Raw genomic sequence first — 17,814 nt, 5'->3', positions numbered from 1 at the left:
CCCCGCCACCGCCACCGCCACTGCCAACCTCCCTGGAACTTGCCATCTGTGTCCTTGGTGGAACTAGTGTGCCATGCTTTCTGCACACAGGCAGCCCGCCTGAGATGTCTCCTCCATGGCTTTCCTGGGGTGTTTTTCTCCCATTGAAGCTGGCAAAGCCAGCCCTTTGCTGTATAGACCGCCAGCTCGCCCTGCCTTTGTGAGTCAGGAGACTGTCAATGGGCCCAGCCAGGCTGGCAGCAGCTCACCCATATGCAGTCCTCCTGCAACAGAAGTCTGGAGGCTGGCAGCAGACTGAGGAAGAGGTCCCTTTTCCCCCTGAACAGCTCCCTGAGCCCCATTTCCACCCTCAGCAGGTGACACTGATTGGCCTCTTGGGGACTTAGGTCGGCAGAGGCAGTACTCAGGACTCCCTTCTCAACTCTGCTGTTCCAACCTGTTAAGATCTCAGAAACAACAGGAAAGAAACCACCACTTTAATAATAAAAACACCATGATAATAAAAAGAAATAAATAAATCTTCCCCATACATCACATCATTTTGGACAAAATTTTCCAACCCGACTGGCTGCTTTAGTTTGGAACCCATTTTTGTCCCCTCCCTCACTTGATTTTTGCTTGTGCAGAAATTGATTTCCAGCACGTGGATTGATCCAAGAGAGAAAGCGACTCCTTTGTGTTAGTCTTTTCTCTCTGAGCATGTTGGCTAGACTAGCATCCAATTACTAAGTGGATCATCACTTGGATATGCAGAACCCTCTGCCACTGCTTGGCTGTTTGCCCTGTCATCTTGCTCTATTTTCTTCTATCTCTCAGTCCATGAATGTATGGATCACCATGAAATTGCCCATCGGCCCTGTTTGGTCCCGTAGGCTACAGTTGTCCCACTGATGTGCTGTAATGTGTCTGCGGGACTTGCCCTACTTGTCAAGGCCTGGTCTCATCTGAGTAGTAACCCTGGACCTACCTGAAGGAATCCTTCAAACCTTGTGGTTTCATAGCCTTATACCTGCTGAATTAATTCATTATCAAGCACACAGTCTCCCTTAGGTTGTCTGAAACCTTCCCCATTAGATCAAAAAGGTTATTTGAAGTGTGGGAACCATTTGCAGAAGCCTATCAAATTTTTCTTCTCATTTCCAGGAATTTTTCTAGCTGCTTACTTGGCTGTCCAAACGTGATTTTCCTGTACCATTGCAGAGTATTGGGCACTGCCTCATACACATCCCTGCCATTTAGGGAACCTAGGGTCCTACCCTGTGAAGGTAATTAGGGTGAGTTGATGGCTCTGCCCCTGCTGGGCCTGTGAAAGCCAGGATCTGATCACCACCCTCAGTGTACAGATAGTCTAAAGTAAAAGCTCTCAATTCCATAAAGGAATGGGATCAACACAGGTGGCACTGTACTTGCATACCGGTGTATCTATTCAAACTTAAGTCACCAATATACCTTGACCGAGGATTTTCAATTTTACAAAGAAACTTGGAGCAGGGTATGGTGGTCCATGCCTGTAACCCTAATCCCAGCATTCTGAGATGCTGAGGAAGATTGCAAATTTGAGCCCAGGCTGGGCAATTCTGCGATCTAGTGAGATCCTGTCTCAGAATTTCAAAGTTGGGAGAACATCTGGGGATGTAGCTCAGTGTGAAGGCTGTAGCTTCAATCTTCAGTACTGCTCAAAAGGGGAGGGACAACTCATTACAAGATATCTTTATTATTTTTTTGAGATGGGGTCTCAACTATTTCAGTTCAGGCTGGTCTCAAACATTTGGCAATCCTGTCTCAACCTCTCCCCAGTGCTGGGATTACAGAAGTATACCACTACATCCAGCTAAGGCACCTGTAAAATACTTAGATTTCCATTGTCTAAGGTAAGGGACTCGGAGAAAGCCTAGAGAATCATGTTACTTTTCCAGGGAACACCTAAGACTCTCTATTTTCTAGTCCCCAGGTACATTTGGGCCTCCCCAACTCCCTGCCGTGTAGAGTCTCAGCAGCTGGGAGCAACCTGCCTTTAGCAGGCACGGAGTCAGTGAGTGGCCAGACAGCATTTGGCCATAACACACAGGTATCTTCTGAGAATGAAGGTGTCTTATGGGGGACATTGGATCTGTCCCCAGCTTGCTGTTTTTTTCATCAGTAAATAGAATGAACATCTTAGCAGGTTTTCTAAATCTTAACTGGCCCCAAGAACAGCCAAGGATGCTCAGGTTTTTTATTGGTTGGAATAAGGAGGTAAAACCAACAAAGTACTTATCAGGGATCAAATCTGGTTTCTTCAGTTAAGATTTAGGATGCAGGGCCAGGGATTTAGCTCAGAGGTGCTGCCACCTGCCTTGCAAATGCAAGGTCCCGAGTTTGATCCCCGGTACCAAAAAAAAAAGATTTAGGGTGCAGCACCTGCCCTACTTTTGTGAACTCTAGGTCTGGATTTTGTTTGAAAAGCTGTTCTAGACTGCTTTGCTTGAATGCTACCCAGAGGCCCCTGTAGGCCCGAGTACTGTCCATGCAATTGGACTCAGGCCTCTCACTGCTACTCCTGGTGAGGTCACACACATGTCACTTGGGTATCTGTCCAGAGCTTTCTCTTCAGAATTAAAAATCTTTTCTGATTTGATTCCCAAATTCTCTTCACTCCCCAGCCAGGAGGAGGAGCAGCAGCTGTGAGGCTGGGCAGCTGGAGAAGCTGGAAGAGGAGCACCCCCATTTAGTGTCTAGTCTCTGCTGGTACCACTCCAGCTACAAGGTTAGGAGTAGATACAAAGCCTTCACACTCTCACATATACTAGGATTTAAAAGCAAAAGCATCAGAATTATCAGGCTACTCAGAGCCTGCTTTCTTTTTCTATTTTTAAAATACCAATTATCTGATTTTATTTTATTTGGGGGTTTTGGTGTTTTTTTGGTTTTTTGGTTTTTTGGGTTTTTTTTGGGTTTTTTTTTTTTTTTTTTTTTTTGGGTACCGGAATCAAACTCAGGTCCTTGTGCTCGCGAGACAGGCGGCCACACCACCAAGCTAAATCCCTGGCCCAGAGCCCATTTTCTTAAAGGTACTGGGGCAGTGGCACAAGGGTGGCCTGTCAGTCACGGGCTCTTTGATACTATCCTAGAAACCCAAAGCAAAGAGCATGACTGGATCATGAGACCTGCGCTCAGCATCACCCACTGACAGACACTGATGAGTGGAGGGACCTTGTAGTCCTGCTGACTGAGGACTGGCTATAGGAAGCAGAGAACTCCGAAGGTAGCCAAAGTGGGAGCCCTTTTTAAATGTCCCAATGATCTGCTAATCCTAGCACGTGAGAGGCTGAGGTAGGAGAATCACAGCAAGTTTGAGGCTGGCCTAAACTACACAGACCTTATCCCCCCCACAAAATGTCCTGATGGCAGGGTATTCCCATCTTCCTTTGTGCTCTGGGTCCCCACTTGGCTATGCCATGCCTTGTGGGTGGGGTTTTGGGGATAAGACGGGACTGCAAGGCCATGGCTGAGGTAGGAGAATCACAGCAAGTTTGAGGCTGGCCTAAACTACACAGACCTTATCCCCCCACAAAATGTCCCATCTTCCTTTGTGCTCTGGGTCCCCGCTTGGCTATGCCATGCCTTGTGGGTGGGGTTTTGGGGATAAGACGGGACTGCAAGGCCGCCTGCTTGGAAACAGGCAGTCCACCTTGCAAGGTATGAGACACGACCTTTGAGATTCCCTGCCTCTCCAGGGCTGAAGCCCCAGCAGATCTCAGGTAAACACAGGCTGGGTGGACCTTTCCTAGGGAATTGTGGAGTCATGTTTGCCAGTGGATCTGCATCCGGAAACGACACACTTGCCAAACACTGTCCTGCACTTGGCATTGGCTGCTCCCCTCTGCCGTATGGGCTCCTTAGCCCATCTGGTCCAGCTGGCCACCAAGAGTTTGTCACCAATGGCAAGTCTATTTTATTTTGTACAGTCCCAAACTTGAAGTGATTCCCAGCCTTGTCACCTGCTTGCTAAAGGATGTAGGTAGTTCTGGAAGACAGCGCTACAAATGTGTTTGAAGGTTCAGCAGCACAATTGGAACTATATGCTAGTGAGTTGTACAGACAACATACAGAATGACCAGATGGCCATTTGTCCTCAAAACTATAGAAAGGATGAAGATTAAAGAAATCATCCCAAATAAGATACAACTTGAAGCCTTTCTTCAGAGCCGGATTAGAACCATGGTGTCCAGGTTCCCTGATCAGGAGTCCAAGCCAATTTCCTTAGATGGTTTTTAGCTCTTTGCAGAGGACTGAGTGGTGGCATATTTGAACCAAATTTGAGAAACACTGAAGGACTTTGGCTGTTTCAGCATAGGCCAGATGACCAGCTGTCAAAAAGCCCTTGCTGGGCTGGGTACATGGCCAGCTGCTCAGCAGGTCCCTTCCGACTCTTGAGAGTAGTTCTTGTGAAACCAAAATGTTGGCTACCTGCCTCTTGCCCCTGGACATTGACATGCACACTTCCAAAGACGATGGAGCAGGTGACCTTCCCATCACAAGGTAGGAGAGGGCTGGCAGGCCTGAAAGCCTGACTTGACAACTCACCTACCCCTCCAACAGCCCCAAGATGGCATTTCTCATGCAGAACTGGTCTGGTCAGACCTCCAGCTGCCCAGTGTATACTTTCATTGATGCTTATACCAAATAGGGCATTGCAGCTGGTGTCTTGGGGCAGCCCTGTCCCTGCCTTGGAGTCGGCAGAGAAGCAGCAGCAATAAGCGTTCTGTGAATGGTTGAAAGGGCTGTTTGGGTAAGAGGTCTTCAGTCCACTTACGTGGCTTTCAGAGTTACTGAGAGGCCACAAAGACTGTAAAAGAAAACCAAGTGTCAATGAAGACAAAACAGCCTCCTTGTGTGGTTTTCAAAGGGGGATAATGAATGTGAAACCACCTACAGGATGCATTAAGAGTCTGGTTTTTCTGTGCTTTATCATTTCACTCTGATAGGAATTTTTGTTACTTAACTGTGCATAACTTATTTAATGTACTGTATAAATGAACCAAAACCATTATATATGTATTTAGTTTGTTCTACTTAAAGTAGTCAATAAAAGGCTATATTCCTTTTCTGACTCAAGCTGGACTGGGCCTGGGAGGGAAGGTGGTATGTGCACTGTGAGTACCTTGCCACCAGGCTTCTGTGTCTGCTTCCTCTGTTTCCCAAGTCTTTTGGGGAGAGGGTTCCAACTGTTCCTGCTATGGTCTAAAGAGCATCAGGAGCCTGAAAGCAGGAGATGGGCTGCCAAGGAGATGCCTCCTACTTGGAGCCCTACAGGGCCTGTAGCCATAGGCAGTGGAGGGGGACCGAGCTGGTAGTCATGTGCCAGCAAGATCTGAAATGCTCCAGGCTCTTTGTCCATCGCCATGTGATTAGGGAAAGGAGCTGGGGATGGAACCCGAGGCAAGTGTACTACTACTGAGCTGCACTGTCAACCCTTTTTATTTTGAGATAAAGTTCTTGCCAAATTACCCAGGCTGGTGTGGAACCTGCAATCCTAGCTCATATTTCTGAGTACCTGGGATTGTAGGCATGCACTACCATGCCTGACTTTAAGTGTTTTTTTTTTTTTTTTTTTTTTTTTTTGGTGATGTTTATCTTGGTTTGGGTTTTGGTTTTCTGAGAGACTGGCTTTGTAGTGCAAGCTGGTCTTGTACTCACTATGTAACCCACACTGGCCTCAAACTCTAAGCAATCCTCCTGCCTCAGCCTCCCAAATGGTGAGATTATAGATGCGCACCCACAGCTTCCTTATGACATTTTAATTCTCGTTAGTATACTTGGACTTCTTAGTATTTGTCCTTTTTGCACTGATGTTAAGCCATAAGTAATTTCACTGTTGCCTTTACATTTATTTGCCACATTTGAGTACATAATGTTCTCTTTTTTTTTTTTTTTTGGTACCAGGGATCGAACTTGGGTCCTTGCACTTGTGGGGCAGGCAGCGGAAGCCATAACGTTCTTCACACTTCTTCTCCTATTGGGAACTGGACAGCTTCCACTTCTTCCATGTCTGACTTACTGACGTGAATATCTTCTGAGTCCTTTGTTTCCTTAAGATAATTTTCCCGAGTGGAATTTCTACTAGTGTGCATTTCTTGCATTTTTCAGCGTTTGCTCTCACTAGAAGCCAGCATCTTGCAGTGCCCCTCCACCCTACAGATGGTATATACTCCCTGCAGCCCTGCAATTGGTGCAGACATGACTGCGTGCTGTGTAGCCTTGGCTGCCAGACTGCTTAACTAGCCGGTGAGCTGGACTTCACATCCCAATCCCTGGTTCCAGCCTCACACCTGTTGCCTTAACCCGCCTTTCAGAGCAGCCCTGTCCAAGGGGCTCATTGTTACCCCCAGATTCCCAAGCCTTCCAGAACGCAAACTTCAGGTTGGTTACCAGATGTGGGGTGGGGAGAAGGGCTGGCTGGTGGCCTTGTTTCCCACAGACAAACTGGGGACTTGGCTGTGTAACCCTTAGTGCAGCCACTGGCCATTCCAGGCTGCATCGTACCCCAAGAGCAGTGACAGGAGCCCAGTGGTGGAACTGCTGTCTTAGCATAAGAGCTTTGTTGGTATAAGGTAATTTGCCATGAAAATGGTAGACAGTTACTTCAAAACACTTAGATTCCGGATAAATGACAGTGAATGTACTTTTTAACTGCATTACTGAGATCACAGAAGAGAAAACACAAGAATCCTTAATGGCCATAAATAATAAGCTCAAACCACAGAGATAGTTGGATACAAAGAAATCTGGGTTAGGTGTAGCTCAGTGGTGCAGCACCTGCCTGGCCAGCACAATGCCCTGAGTTCAATTCCCGGTACCGAAAAAAAAAAAATTTTTTTTGCTGCTTGGGGTAAAAACAGGACTCAGTTTGAGAGATGGGCTTCCTGGGGACAGACAGAGGAATGTGAAAGGGCTCTGAGCCCTGGTTCCTGGCTTCTGGCTCCCTGAAGCGGGGGTGGTGGGTGCCTTTGGCAATGGAGCCAAGCTGAAGACATCTCTGCCCTGCCCTTGTGTGGGAGTAAATAGGAGAACCTCACCAGCGTCTAATCTTAGGTCTGCTCTCTCCTGGGCCTGGGCTTCGGGTTTTCAACACTTCAGAGGTCAGAGAACTCAGGCTGAGAAATCAAGATGATTCTAGGCTTGTACCTCCTGGTGTCTGACTGAGAAATGCAAGCCTTCAGAAGAAAATTGTCCTTAAGGACCTTCAGGAGTCTATACTAGTACATTTCAACCCTATTATAAACTGTTGAGAAAAATTACTGACCGTCCAAGGAAATTAGTCAATAAGCAAGAGTTAGCAGAAGCAATGATTTATTTAGATCCCAGGACTTCAAGTATTGGAGTTATCAGATGGAGACTATAATCATTAGAAACTTGTTTTTGTTGTGTTTTTCTTTTGAGACAGGGCCTCACTATGCAGTTGAGACTGTCCTGGAACTCACTATGCAGACCAGGCTGGTCTCAAACTCACAGCGATCCTCCTGCCTCAGCCTCCCGAGTGGGGATTACAGTTTTATTTAGATCCCAGGACTTCAAGTATTGGAGTTATCAGATGGAGACTATAATCATTAGAAACTTGTTTTTGTTGTGTTTTTCTTTTGAGACAGGGCCTCACTATGTAGTTGAGACTGTCCTGGAACTCACTATGCAGACCAGGCTGGTCTCAAACTCACAGCGATCCTCCTGCCTCAGCCTCCCGAGTGCTGGGATTACAGGCATGCGCCACCCCGCCCAGCTAATAAGAAACTTCTAAACAAGATGCTACCCCCCCCAAAAAAAATTAACAAGACAAAGTGACTAGATTTGAAAATAGGAGGATCACAAGGTCAAGTGGAATCATATATCAAATGCAAGGCCAGTCTGTAATACATAGCCACCATCTCATAGAGAATAATTTGTGAATTGACATTACTCAGTATTATTATTAAAAAGCAAATTCGAGGAGCCGGGATTTAGCTCAGTGGTTCTGCCACCTGCTTTGCAAGCTCAAGGTCCCGAGTTCGATCCCTGGAACCACACACACACACACACACACACAAACACACAAAAGCAAATGGGATGCATCTGAAAAGGTTAGTGACACCTTATCAAATGACTCTGTCATACAAAGATGGAAATGGTCAATTAGAGGGAGAGAACCCTTCCATAGTCTACCAAAGATGGCTTAAAGAGCCAAATGACTGGGGTTTCTCAATATAAATTTAGGGAAATAACTGGCCTGGGATAGCTTCTCAGGATGAGCAGATGCAGTGATCTGAACTCACCTTGCCCATATGTGTTTGTTTCGGTCTTCTGGTATTTCATACGCGCCCGCTACCCCACCCCATAGCCCTTCATGCCTCACAGACTTCATTGCCTAGCCGGGCGCCGCCTGGTGGACAGAGATGGACTTGCTGTTTTCATCTAAGATTCCTATGCAGCTACTTTTGCCTTCCTTTGTGCAAAAGCCTTTTCTGAGACCATCTTTCTGATAATATTCTCAGGGTACCTCCTACAGAGTTCCAGAAATGATCAGGTGTTTCCCTGCCCCCCACCTTCCAAGCTCTCCCACCCTCTAGGGCACAGTAGCCTCCCACAGGATCCAAGGCCTGACCTCACTCGCTCCTGTCATAGTGGCCCCTGCGCTTCCAGTACCAGAGGAGCCACTCAACGTTTTTCACTTTTGGCGGAGAGTAGCTGCTGGTTGCGAGGAGGCCCCCACTGTGTGAGCAGGCAATGCACTTACTCTCTGCAATTCTGTAACTTGGGGCCACTGGCAGTGCCTGTGCCCTGGGCTGTTGTGAAGGTTAAATGTGAACATGGGTGTCAGAAGCCTCTATAAATAAGGTTGCCCTCAAGCCCTGTTCCTCTTCCGGCCAATCTGTGACTCCTTGAAGGTTTATATTTACCCCCTGAACCTTGCACGGAGCCCTTCATTTCAGCCTGGTAGAGGCCCTTGAAGGCTTGGTGTGTAGCTCTCTCAGCAGCAGGGCAATGACCAGTATCTAAGCTGCCACGAGTATGCGGCCTAGCACTGGGCCAATCCCCAGAACAAGTCTGGCCATGTGCAGGTGAGTCATGGGCACAGGTGTGAGGAGGGTAGAGAGGCAGGTGCAGGGTGGGGGTGGCAGCTCCAGCTTTGGAACTCTACCTATGCTGACCTGGCTGCTAACATCAGCTCAGGATGATTCACCAACCCAGCACCTGCCACAAAGCCGGGGCCCAGAGGCTGCTGAAGGTGCTGCAGAGTTGCCCAGAGGTGACAGGCCCAGAAGGTGGTGACTGAGGCTGTAGTTGGCCCAGCTCAGCCCAGGACTGACTGAGAGGAGACTCTACAAACTGAGAGAGGTGCCACATTGCTAAGACCTTGAATACCAGGACAGGAAAGCAGGGTTGAAGGGCAGGGGATGCAGCTCAGCAGTGGAGTTCAGCCTGACAAGCGATTCCTAATACTGAAGCAAAGTCAAGCTTGGATGCCGGCTGTAGCTCAGTTGTAGATCTCCTCCCAGCATGCACAAAGCCCTGGGTTCCACCTCTAGCACAGCCAAAGCCAAACTTGACGCCGAAGAAAGTGGTGGTGTCAAGCTAGGGACTTAGTTCAGTGCCTGCCTTGCAAGCACAAGGTCCTGAGTAGAGGTGGCACTGTTTTGAGAGCCCCTCTCCCTGCCGCTGCTTTACAGGATATGGCCCTTGGCCAAGGGCAGAATGAAGCTGGTAGCTTACTGAGCTACCTGAGGGGTGTGCACGCACAGGACAGTGACAGGAGACGAAGATGGAGGCGAGCATGGGCTCGCGACGAGGGGCCTCGTTACGGACCATGTCCCTACTGCCCCAGCCTGGCTCAAACAAGTCCTCCTGCGGCTGTGACTCCAGCTTCCCATCTGTGTCCACCCCACACTCCCTAGATGCTGCCCCGCTGGGCGCCCTACACCCCAGGTTCCCTTCTGCACCCCCGTGGGCTGCACTCTTCCTGCCCACACGCCTCTCCAGGCCTCTCAGCACTCACGGCTGAAACCAAATGACCATCCCCAGAGGCCTCCCCTGACCTTGCAGGATGAATGTTCGTTCCTCCATCTGTCCCAGCAGCCCAAGCCTTCAGCAAGGGAGGAAGGGACACAGCAGCTTATTAAAATAAAGTGTTAGCCAGGAGTGGTGGCTCAAGCTATAACCCTGGCACCGGGGAGGCTGAGGCAGGAGGATCACTGTGAGTGTGAGGCCAGCCAGACTACATAGTGAGACCCCATCTTAAAATGCCATAAATATAGTTAACACTGTGCAGCGAGGTGCCTGGGCTGCTGGAGGGCTCACCGCCTCTTGGTTTAAAGATGGCAGTGGGAAGTCTGTTTTGTCTTGCAGTGCTGGGTATGGAACCCAGGGCCTCCTGCATGCTCAGCATGTACTGTACCACCGAGCTACACCCCAGTCCTAGTTTTTTAGCTTTAGCGTGTTTTTGTTCCTGTTTCATGGAATTGTAACAGAACAGATCACAGAATTATTTCCCGCAATGAACCAGAAGCCTGGGGTCCAAACTTCAAGCCAGCTCAAGCCCCACATGGCACAGATGATGGTAGCACAGTCCGGGAGCTGCCAGGGGTCTGGGCAGTGAAGGGGGCCGCCTGGCACAGAGCAGGCTAAGGAGGGACCCCTACTCTGGTCTCCTGCCTGAGCAGCCAAGCTGGGCAGAGTCACAGCAGAGACACCGTACGCAGGGAAGACCCCGCCCGGAGGCCCGGCCTGCACACCCTCCGGCACCAGTGCTCTGGACTGCCTTTCTGGTCAGGTCTCAGCTGACCCCCAGGGGGATCAAGAACCCTGAGGAAATGTCACCAGCCAGTCAGCCCTGACTTAAGGCCTGCTGTGGCTTCCTCAGGATGAAGCGTCTTCTCAGGGCCCAGCTTCCCAGCTGTCCCCAGCTCATTCCCCTCACCCCAGCCTCAGCCTGGGAGACTCCTGACCCCAGTCTCTCAGACCAGACCAGATGCTGCCCTGTGTTCTCAAGGTGGCACGTGTCTTCCCCTTCCAGAAAACCACTTTAGGGGTCCCTGTTGGCCTCTTACAAGCCTCTTACCCAGGAGGGCACCCTGTGGCATTATTCTCCTGGCTCTGCTGTCAGGTGGCAGTGGTGGTAACAAGTCCAACCTGGCAGGGGAACAGGTCTCCCCACAGGAATCCATCTAAGCTCTCTGAGACCCCGAGAAGGCTGTGTGTGGGGTGAAGCCAGAACCCCCAGCAGATTTCAGACCATGTCATCCCCTTTCCCAGGCAGAACCCCAAAACCAGGGTCTATGAGGGTGCGGGACCCTGAACGGAGGAACACCAAGACGAAGGAATCACACAGATGTGGGAGCTGGAGATAGAACCGGCTGATTTTAAACACAGGCTTCCAGCCTGTTCTGGTTAGGGAGACACAGAGCCCATGGCCTGGCCTCACCAAGGGAAAGAGAGGACACCAAAGGTGATCACTGCCTTTATTGCCTCTGTACTGGGGTCTCAGGCTAGGGTTCAGCGGACTCTGGGGGCAGCAGGTAACCTAACTATTGCTACTTGGCAAAGTCACCTTGGGGCTTCCCATAGTGCCCTGAGAATGGTTGGGATATAAGCATGCAAATGACGTCCAAACCAACCTAGGATCCTCCAGAGATCCCTGGTGAAATGTGGGTGCTGGAAGAGTCAAGTGGGCCCAGAAGGGTGATGGGGACACCCAGGTCCTTACCCCACACGGCAGACTGATCCGGCCCAGTCTCAGGGGTGAGGTTTGTGGGGTTGAGGGTTCCTGAGCATCAGCCCTGGTTCTGCCACTGGTTGGGGAAAAGAAGAAAGCTGGCCCCCAAACAGCAGGAAGAAAGCAGGACACTGCTGGCCAACCAGAGAGGGAAGGGACCTGCTCAGTCACACAGCAAGAAAGGGGCAGAGGAGACAAGTCCTCGCCTCCTGAGCCAGGTGGAAAACTAGATGCCTGGGAGGCTGAAGCTACAAACAATAAAATGTACTGATAATAAATAAATAAGCAGCCTGGTCCCTGATCCCTGGGCTGAGCCCTCCCCCAGCTGGCAGGCCCAGGTCTAGGAGGAGGCAGGGTTCTTGGTCTTGGTGCTGAGGTGACCGGTGCAGAGACAGGCAGGGCTTTCCCGGTCCTTGGTGTAAGCAGCTCAGGCTCAGTTGTTATTCATGATCCACCAGGAGGCTGTGGGTCAGAGGTTGGGGGTCAGGAGCCATCAGGGGCCCCACCCCACCCTCCTGCCCCAAGGGCTGCAGCACACCTGGGAAGAACACAGTGGTGAGGATGTCCGGGGCCCGAAGGTGGTCAATGAGGATGCGCTGGAAAGCCTTGCTGCAGGGCGCGTGATGGTGCCTAGGGAGGGCGAGGCCAGATGGGACCAGGCTGCAGCTGCCTGCTACCAGATCTGGGCCATGCTCTTGGGTCACCCCCACCCGCCTCCGGCCTGATCCTCAGGCCTTCTCCGTGCTGGCTCTGAGCCTCTGTTTTCTTTTCTTTCTTTCTCTCTTCTTTCTTTCTTTCCTTTCTTTCTTCCTTCCTTCCTTCCTTCCTTCCGTTTTTTGAGCCAGGTCTCGATTTGTAGCTCAGGGTGGGTTTCAACTCACTACGTAGCCCAGGCTGGCCTCGAACTCGTGGCAAACCTCCTGCCTCAGCCTCCCAAGTGCTGGGATTACAGGCGTGTACCACCATGCCCAGCAGTCAGTTTTCCCCTATGTGATATGGGGACAAACTCTACTTTACTGGGCTCTTGTGCGGACTGAGTGAGGTCTCACACAAAGCATCTGGTATAGGGTGTGGCAGACTCATTTGATGCCTACTGTATACCAGGCACTATATTCAAGATACTTTGTTTGTCTCATCTTTATTTTGCAATATGGAGATCAAGCGTTCACACTGAGCTCCATTCCCAGTCCTTTCTATTTATTAATTAATTAATTTATTTTTTGTACCAGGGATTGAACTCAGGACCTTGCGTTTGCAAGGCAGGCACAGTGCCACTGAGCTAAATCCCCAGCCATTTTTTTTTTTTTTTTTTAAATTTTGAGACAGGGTCTTACTAAATTGCTAAACTGCCCAGGCTGGAATGAAACTTCAATCCTGCCTCAGCTTCCCAGAGTGCTGGATTAGAGGCACACACACCACCATGCCTGGCTTGTACTCAGTTTTTTTTATACATCATCTCATTCAGACCATCTGTGAGAGGTTAGCTGTTATTACTCCCACTGTGGAAAACAGGACACTGAGGTTCTGACAGGTTAGGTAGCTCATCTGAGGTCACACAGCTGGTAGGTGGGAGAGCAGGACTTGAGCCAGGTCTGACCTACTCCAGGGCCCATACTCACGTCAGCTGGTGGACCACCACTCGTACCTTCTCCAGGAGGCTTCATCCTGCCAGAACTCGTACAGGTTGTAGGAGGTGTTGTCCAGCATCTTGTGGGCAGACACACTGTGGGGCCAAAAAGATGGCCAGGCCAGAGCTGCCACCACTGCTGCCCACTAGCCAGTCTCACGGACACTCTGCCCAGCACCCTTCTCTGCTCCCTCTCCCTGCCTCTGCCACCCCACCAACAGCCGGACTCACTGCAGACAATGACTCTGGGCCCCTGTCAAGTCCATGTAGCAGCACAGGGCTTGATGGAAGTCCTGCAGGGCGTCTTCTGCCACCTGCACCTGCCGCTGGGCCACAAGGATGTGCTGGCGAGAGGGGCAGCCAGTCAGCTGGGGTGGGGCAGGCACGGGAGGCGACTCCACCCTTCCTGACACTGGCCCTCCCTGTGGTCAGCCCCTGCCACTAACGAGCCCCCAGCGTCTTCGAAGCCTTCTTCCAAGGTCACGGTCTTAATTCAGCCTTTGTCTCTTCTGCAATATGTCACACCACTTCTCACTGTCAACTCCAGCCTTCATCCACTGCCCAAGACCTAGGTTTCAGATATGCTGATGTAGGAACTGACACCCTCAGGGGGCCATAATTTCTACAGGGTCACAGAGACCCGAACCAGACCCTGTGTGCCGGACCTCAGGAGGGTCAGATGTACACTGCTAGCTCTGTAAGCCCCTCGCCTTGCTGAGCACACAGGGCCTCACACCCAGCAGCCTGTCCCTCCCTGGGCTCACCGAATCAGGACCCTTTGCAAGGTCCTCTTCATGCAGAGGCTCCAGCCGGGGGGCCTGTGAAGGACACAGAATGTAGGCCAAGCCCCCAGTATGTGCCTGACTCGAGCTGATGCCAGGGAGGTCCTCCCCAAGGGGCGGTGGGCACACAGCCTCCCACCTTGCACTCAAGCTGGTCTATGAGCTCCTGAAGACGGTTGACCTGAAGCCGCCACTGTATCTCCGCTTCTGAGCTCTGCCCTAGGGATAGATTTCAGGGAGGGGGGTCAGCCATGGGCCCCTGAGGCTGGGAGAACCCAGGAAAAACTAGGACACGAAGAAGGACCAGGCACCGGGGGCACAGGAGGACCCTCTTCAGCCAGGCCTCCCACTCTGCCTCAGGCACACCTGTGTGAGAAGAGCCAGGAGACCAGGAGGGCGACCAGCTGGCGCTCCTCAGGGCCCTGCGTCCTGCCCGCCGGCTGCTGCGGGGCCTGCTCTGTACTCCCACACTCTCTTCATCCGACCTAGGGGAAGTACAGGGTCAGCCCACGGCCCCCCCGACCCACAGGGCCAAGGACTGGGGTCGCAGGACAGAACCAGGCCGGGATGGGGCAAGACAGGCCTCTGGGATTTCCTGACCCCACCCTGCACCAGCCTCCTCTTCTCACCTGCTCACGGCCTCACTGCCCAGTGCGGGCTCCAGGGTGCTAGAACTACAGAATGTGATGACACAGAAGGAGGTGGAGTGCGGGGACAACGGGCACTCACGCTCTGGACCCACAGGCGGGCAAGGCCCTGGTATACGGCGGGCCACAGGCCTGTGCCTCCAGCGTGTCTGATGCCCCCTCCAGAGAGTTCTGCAGAGCCTGGAGCTGGTTGGCTGTCTCGCGCAGCAGGAAGCGTGTCACAAACTGGTCCACTTTGGAGGCCTGCTCATACTCCTAGGGGCAGAGGGCCGAGTCGGCATCTCCCAGCACTGAGCACATTTCAGAGCAGGGAGCTGCCTCCCTGGTCAGCTACCTCTTGCCCATCAGAGCAACAGTTAAGGCAGCAATGCAGACTTGGTGCAGCAGGAGGACTCTGCACTCTGGTGGGCAAGGGGCGCTTACAGCCTCCTTGGCAAGGCCCAGTGTCTCTTCCTGGAGGTGTGAGGCCAACCCACAGGGAGCATCTGCCAGCTGGCGTGGCATTTTTGGACCTCAGATTTTCTTCCCTGCTGGGGCGACCATCTTCAGCTTCACTACAGCCAGTGAGGCCTCCAGGCACAGTAGGGTGGTGGTTAGAGGATGTTCAAAGGTCAATTTTAACACGTGCAAAATAATGGTGTGATATGGCCCTGTCCCTACCAGAGGGCCCCAAACTCACGATCTACATATGCATCCATCTATCTATCCATCCATCCAACAGCATCAGCTGTGTGCCTTTGCTAAGAGGTACAGACACATGAGCATCAATTTGCTGTCCACACACCACCCCCATCCTGCAGGGGAGGCTGACTATGTACCAGGCCCTGAGCTGCCTGTCTCAACTCTCTTCCCCTCCTGTGCTCGTTTTCTCAGCTGTTGGAAGGTCTCCTCAGCTAATTCCTATGTAGGATTCCACCCAGCACCTGGCACACGAGCTCTCCATATAGAAACTGTCATGGTTGTTGTTGGTGCTGAGGATTCCACCCAGGGCACCACACGTCCTAGGCAAGCACTCTCTCTACAGCCGAGGTACACTCCCTATCATGGCTTGTGTCTAGTTGTCCCCCAAAGCCTCGTGAAGCCTTAGATGGGATCGCTTTAGAGGTGGATGAATCCAGAGTGTGTAATTGATTCATGGTGCAATGCTAGGCTCAAGGGCACTGAGAGGGTGTGAGTGCTGCCCACCCTAAGTAGTCTGGGTAAGATAAAGGGGCAAAAAGGCTGTTAAACCCCCTTGTTGCTTTTGCTGTCTTCTGTTGCTATGAACTATTGTCCTTTTGCCATGTGCCATCCTGCACTGCAGCCAGCTGATTATGGAAAACTCTACAAACTGTGAGCTAAATAAGCCTTTTCTCCCTTAACTTTGAGTGTCACTTGGAGCATACAGGATCCCCTCTGCACAAGATGAGACAGGGATAAAGTGGAGACTAGGTTCTGTCATTCTCAGACCAGTGATTTGTGTGTGCATGGAATCCTTCCAGTACATTTTCTGCTCAAGATGACAGCAGTTTCTGTTGATTGCCACCAGAGAACCTGGCTGGCAAAGCACCTACCTTGTGCCAGTCACTGTTCCAAGAATTTCACTTAATAGGCCAGGTGTGATTATACACACCTGTAATTCCAGCACTCAGGAGGCTGAGGCAGGAGTATTGCCACAAGTTCGAGGCCAGCCTGTACTACCTAGTGAGTTCAAGGTCAGCCTGGAATATACAGAGTGAGACTCTTTCTCAAAAAAAGGAAAAAAAAAAAAAAAAAGAAAAAACCCAACACACACACACAAAAGAATTCCACTTAGGCCTCATAATTTACAGGAGCCATAACTGACCCCATTTGCAGATAAGACTGAAGCTTACAGAGGTTGATTAATTTGGCCAGGGTCCACACAGCTAGTGACAGTGCCAGAATTCAAACCCAAGTCAAAAATTCTTTTCTAGTCACACTCAGTCTTTTACACCCATTGCTTCCTGTATGATTATTATTAGCCGAGTTGTTTGGCTGAGAAACCAAAGCCAGGAAAAGTCACAGAGTGAAAGAAACCAAGAGTCCCCTGGGTTCTGGGAGGAGGAGCTCAGAGCCTGGAGCTGATGAGGTCACAATGTGATCTCCAAGACAGGGCCGAGACAGGGCCCTCAGCCAGAAAGCAGGGCGGAGGTAGGCTGGGCTGTGGTCCTACAGGTGACCGGCTCTGCCATGGGTAACAGCATTTCTCACAAGAAGACCAAAGCACCCAAGCAGGCCAGCAAGGAAAGGCCACCAGACATGGACAAGAGCCAGGGGAAACAATTCCCCAGCCACTTCAAGCAGAAGCCAAATGTGAGTGAGGCGAGGGGCTGGGAGGGACAAGCAGGGTATGGGGGGTCCTGGACAGAAGGACAGGTAGGGATGCTGGGAGTCTAGACCAGTTCTAGGGACATGAGAAGAGTTACAGGATTCCCCTTGGAAATGAGGGTTCCAGGAGCCCACACAGGTCTGTGTCACGGTCCCAGAAGGGTAGGCAGGGATTCAGAAATCAGAAGGTGCAGGAGACCTGGGGGTTCAGAAGGGGAGGCAAGAGGGCAATTCTCTCAGCCCGGTCTGTGCATGGAGGTCAGGCATAGGGACGCAGCCCTCCGTGGTACCAGCGAGGCTATGGACACAGGGATTTCCCTCACACCTCCCCAGTAGACAGCGATATCCCATCACAGGTCAGCCTGGGGTAGAAGAGGGTTTCCAGAAGGGAGCGGGGACCTGGGTGAGCACAGGTGGGGAGGATCCCTGACCTCAACTAGAGAAGACTGTGCTTTCCTGGGGCCTGATGTGACAGTGTGAGACCGCGCGGCAGGCCGGCCAGAGTCCCAGGAACACGGGGAGAGCTCTGGGGACGATAAGGGTCCCTGGGAGGAAGGCGGGGAGGTCCCGGGTTCTGGCTGGGCCACAAGGGCGCTCTTTCCCTCAAGTTCCGCCCACCCCAGGCCAAGATCGTGCTGCTTTTCCCTCTGAACAAGCGGCAGCAGCGGACTGCGGCGGCGGCGGGTCCGGGCTCGCGGCCCCAGCGGC

At 51.5% G+C, this 17,814-nt stretch overlaps 1 protein-coding gene across 2 annotated transcripts in view; it reads right to left on the bottom strand.

Moving 5' to 3' along the window:
* Positions 1-11,363: 11,363 nt before the first annotated feature.
* The window catches only part of Necab3 (N-terminal EF-hand calcium binding protein 3), a 16,206-nt gene continuing 9,755 nt past the window's right edge, over positions 11,364-17,814 (bottom strand). The window contains exons 6-13 of one of the 2 annotated variants that reach the window (XM_033767025.1): positions 14,861-15,033; positions 14,498-14,616; positions 14,271-14,350; positions 14,114-14,167; positions 13,581-13,693; positions 13,368-13,454; positions 12,261-12,352; positions 11,364-12,184 (exon numbers count right to left, since the gene is read on the bottom strand). In XM_033767025.1, coding sequence (XP_033622916.1) covers positions 12,156-12,184; positions 12,261-12,352; positions 13,368-13,454; positions 13,581-13,693; positions 14,114-14,167; positions 14,271-14,350; positions 14,498-14,616; positions 14,861-15,033 — 747 coding nt within the window. In that variant the 3' untranslated portion in view covers positions 11,364-12,155. The remainder of the gene's footprint in view (positions 12,185-12,260; positions 12,353-13,367; positions 13,455-13,580; positions 13,694-14,113; positions 14,168-14,270; positions 14,351-14,497; positions 14,617-14,860; positions 15,034-17,814) is intronic. The other variant, XM_010628389.2, reaches the window with a different exon arrangement.

The sequence above is a fragment of the Fukomys damarensis genome, unplaced genomic scaffold, assembly GCF_012274545.1.
Source record: "Fukomys damarensis isolate Sample0158 unplaced genomic scaffold, DMR_v1.0_HiC HiC_scaffold_22, whole genome shotgun sequence".
Taxonomy (NCBI): Eukaryota; Metazoa; Chordata; class Mammalia; order Rodentia; family Bathyergidae; genus Fukomys; species Fukomys damarensis.
This window is presented reverse-complemented; position numbering and strand designations above follow the sequence as displayed.